At 38.4% G+C, this 4482-nt stretch overlaps 1 protein-coding gene across 1 annotated transcript in view; it reads right to left on the bottom strand.

Annotated features, from left to right (window-relative positions):
- CD2AP (CD2 associated protein) overlaps positions 1–4482 on the bottom strand; it is a 179328-nt gene that overhangs the window by 123463 nt on the left and 51383 nt on the right. The window contains exon 12 of the mRNA XM_014588009.2: positions 4283–4384. Within this exon, the coding sequence (XP_014443495.1) occupies positions 4283–4384 (102 nt within the window). The remainder of the gene's footprint in view (positions 1–4282; positions 4385–4482) is intronic.

The raw sequence follows: 4482 nt of genomic DNA, 5'->3' as shown, positions 1-4482 counted from the left end.
GGAAAATTCATTTGTGTGTTGCGATGGGAAAAAAAATTAATAAAAAAAATAAACTATAAAAAAAAAGAGAAGAGGATAGAGAAAGATAGCAAGTGAACAATAGAGAGGATGTTAGTGAGAAACAGATATGGTTTATTATCTGTTGAAGATGACGTGTATAGTATTCTCAACTGGACTGGTCTGGGAAGTATTTCATGATGGGTGAAGTCTTTTAACAAGCAAAATGAGAAATAGTGATTTGACTGTTTTTTAAAAAATTAGAATAATAATAATTATTGGGAAATGCCTGGAAAAGACAGTGAATGATAAAGCGGGGAGATTGATGTCTCTGTATTGACCGACATGCATGGCATTCCCTTTTGAAAAAGCAATGGGGGGAACCAGCAGTTAGCGTAATGGCTATGTCGCTGGACTCCCACGTAGTCGACCGCGGTTCGTGTCCCGGACCCGGTGGCTTAAAACTCACGCCGGGCGCGTGTGCGTGCGTGCCCAAGATCCCGAGAGGAGAATGGAGGAGAAGGGATTGCGGCGTGACCATCCCCCCTGGGGGGTGATTTCTCACTTTCTGTCTCTCTGTCTGTCTCTGTCTGTCTGGTGAGCGCACACGCCCTATAGCGAAAACCTCTCAAAAAAATAAATAAATAAATAAATTTAAATTGAAAATGTCATAAGCTCATCTGAAATTTAGAGCAATTCATTTTTAAAATATGCTTTTGCAAAAGTAAAACTTCACATATAGTAACACGTTGTGCCATTTGCTTTCTGTCTTAATTCAGCTCCAAAATGCAGAGCTGTATCTTTGAACTTAAAAAAAAAAAGTACCACCTTTCCATCTCATTAAAGTTCTCCCCAAATTCTTTCACAAAGAATGCCTCAAATTTCTTGGTAGGCTTTCTTCCCCTTTTAGCAAGCAGAGAGACTAAAAAATTAGTTTAACATAAAATTCAAGTAAGTCTCTGTCTAACTAGTATTAATCCCATTTAAAACAGTTTTTTTCTAAGCACCTAAACTTATTACCAACTAATGGGTTTCTAATACTATATGCAATATTGAAAAAAAATTAACTACCTACATAATTTATGTAAGGTTACACTACATAAAATTCAAATTCTGTATTAGTACAAATCATTTCATCCCACTAGTCCTTTAAAGACAATCCTTGCTTTCATGTGTTGTCCAGTGGAATAATATCCTGCGAGTCTAACAAAGGCCAAAAACTGAGAATTTTTTCAAGAGGGAAGTGTGGTACAAGAATTAGAGAAATCACTTCAAAATTATAACATCAAACAGATACTTTTATCTAACTGATAAATTAAAAAAGTGAAGCACAGGCCTAGACACAAGGGCGCAGGCAGTACAGGCAAGGCTATATTATGATGGAGACCATAAGGGAAGATTCCAGATTGTGTCTCAGGCCTACTTGGAACCTATCAATGTTCATAACTGGTTTCAGGATAGGGAGAGGATCTCAGCACAAAGACCCTATAGACAGTACCTATCCCTGACTGTCTCTATCTCTTTCTCTGATACACACGTACACAAACAGGAAATAAATAAAAAGGGAGCTGGCAGCATGGTGGTTAAGGTGCTAGACTCCCATAGCTGACCAGTTTGAGGACCTGAACCTGGAGATTTTTTTTTTCTCTCTCTCATCAAATTGAATAATAACAAATAAAATTAAACATATATTTATTAAAAATAAGCTTAAAAAAATCTAAAGCACAGAGAGATTAAGTGGCTTGCTCACTCACTCAGCAAGTAAGTAGAAGAGCCAGGATTTGACCTCCAACCCATGCTTTAACTCTAGAGCTGTACTACCAAAATATAGAAACTATAACATAGGGACTAGCAGTTAGCGTAATGGCTAAGTCGCTTGACTCCCACGTAGTCGACCACAGTTTGAGTCCCGGACCCGGTGGCTATAACTCACTCCGGGCGCGTGTGCGTGCGTGCATGCCCAACATACCAAGAGGAGCATGGAGGAGAAGGGATTGTGGAGTGGCCTTCCCCCCTGGGGGGTGATTTCTCACTTCCTATCTCTCTGTCTCTGTCTGTCTGGCGAGCGCAGGTGCCCTATAGCAAAAACCTCTTGAAAAAAAAAAAAAAAAGAAATCACTGTCTGTCTGGCGGGCGCCGGGGCCCTTAAACAAAAACCTCTTGAAAAAAAAAAAAAAAAAGAAATCATAACATAATAAGTATCCAAATTCTTGCAAAATCCAGAATTTTAGGACTTTTTACTTTTGTGACAAATTAGACAAAATATCATGCAAATATTTTAGGCTGCATCTAAAATCACAAGAAATAAACACAATACAAATGAGATTAAAACCAAGTAAGAGACCAGCAGTTAGCGTAATGGTTATGTCGCTGGATTCCCATGTAGTCGACTGCGGTTCGAGTCCTGGACCTGGTGGCTTAAACTCATGCTGGGTGTGTTTGAGTGCATGCCCAAGATCCTGAGAGGAGAATGGATTGCGGCGTGGCCATCGCCCCTGGGGGGAGGGGTGATTTCTTGCTTTCTCTCTCTCTCTCTCTGTCTGGCGAGCACATGGGCCTAAAGGAAAAACCTTCCAAAAAAAAAAAAGAAAAAGTGAATGGGATTGTTTTTTCCTTTTTAATAAAACTCTGTTTAAAGAAAACTTGAGAATTTGCTTGAGAATTTGAATATGATTATATGACCAATAAATTAAAAGTATATATTCATATGGACGTGTTCCACAAATACTCTTCAAAATTAGTTACAAATGCCCCAAGTAACAGACATTTTAAAAATACATTTGGAGGGACCAGCAGATGGCATAACGGTTACATCACTGAACGCTCACACAGTCAACACAGTCAACACAGTTCAAGTTCAGGACGAAATGACTTAAAACTCAAGCCAGGTGCCTGTGTGTGCCTGCCCAAATTCCTGAGGAGAATGGAAGAGAAGGGATTACAGCATGGCCATCACCCGTGGGGGGTGATTTCTTACTTTCCATAGCTCTCTCTGGAGAGTACACACACCCTACAGCAAAAATCTCTCTCCAGAAAAAATACATATATATTCTGAGTAGTGAAGTTTAGAGTATGCTAACATCAAACTTTACCAAAACTATGTGGCAACTTCCTAACCAGAAGACAAGTAAGTAAGAAAAACCCTCTGGACAATCAAAACAGATATAAATAAGTATTCCAATGTCAAATGGTATTCACTTACTTTTGTCAAGAAATGACCTCACACACTAATTAAGGGCCTACTGATCTTTCCCCTATGCAAAATAAAAATTTTAATATGATATCCACACTTCCAGAAAAATGGGAAAAGATGAAGGAGACAAATCAGTTACAAGCACACACCATCACAAAGCAGGAAGAACGTGCTTATTTTAAGTAACTTCAAAATGCAAAGGAATATGTAACATTTGAATCAACAGTCTTACAAACATTCCAATAGATCAAGGCAACAAACTAATGGTCACAAATGATGATCCCCAGAGTATCAAAAGAGCCTTAATTATTTTCTCACCTTATTTTTGACAGAAGAGAACTGCATGCTTTAGTATCATTTTTCACCCAAGCAGTAAGTGGTTTTATCATTGGATGTTTAGAGGAATAAGCCCACAATTACCCTGTAAACTCAACTAACCAATTAGAAACTAACTCATTGGAAAGTTTCAAATAGCAAATGTTTTATTTTACTTTTTCTGAATTCTACAGCATTTTATGTATAAAAGTTACCTGAAAGCAAGAGTGGGTGGCAGGAACATAAAATTATAAAGTCTAAGAAACCAAGCAATTGCTAGGCAAGTGTCCATAAACACTGTGCTCAAAGCATCCCCCACAAAACAAAGTGTGGGCAGAGGATGCCACATCAGCAGTACTCTGGATTTTTTTCTGCTTCTAAATCATTTGTTACTTTAATAAATTATTAAATTCAGTAATTGTTTGATGGTATGCAGCAGAATAAACTCTCAACTATAAAAAGTGATAACGTCCCCCTGATTTACTCTACAAAACCAGTTAGGGTTTACTCTTAACAGAACATGCTTGGTCTTAGAGTGACAATAATTTAACTTATAAAAAACTTTTCTCTTTCGAATTGCTTTTTAATTATTAAAGGACTGAGTTGGTGCCTCGCCCACACCAAACTTAGTTATCAAAAAATTGCTACACCACTTCGCAAAACTTTTCAAAACAGGCGGCAACACTGTGCTTTCTGTAACTCTAAATAAAACCTTAAAATACACAGCAAATAACACATAAGGCCTTGTATTTTTTCTCGCTAGCAAGGAAGTTTAACTCCAAACAGGAAACAGCTCCTCAAAGAGTTCAACACTGAAATCCTTATCAAACGCAAACCCGGTCCTCAGGAGATTTAACGTTTCAGTGCCAACACACTTGCCTAGGGAGACCCAACCGAAGTAAAATAATACTCAAGCTTCCCTGTCCTTGAGGCATCCATTGGAAGTTTTAGCGGGGGTGGGGGTGGGAGCTCTTCCG

This window comes from Tupaia chinensis, unplaced genomic scaffold, assembly GCF_000334495.1.
Source record: "Tupaia chinensis unplaced genomic scaffold, TupChi_1.0 Scaffold000252_1, whole genome shotgun sequence".
Lineage (NCBI taxonomy): Eukaryota > Metazoa > Chordata > Mammalia > Scandentia > Tupaiidae > Tupaia > Tupaia belangeri.
Note: the sequence above shows the minus strand (reverse complement) of the source record. Positions and strands in the feature narration are given on the sequence as shown.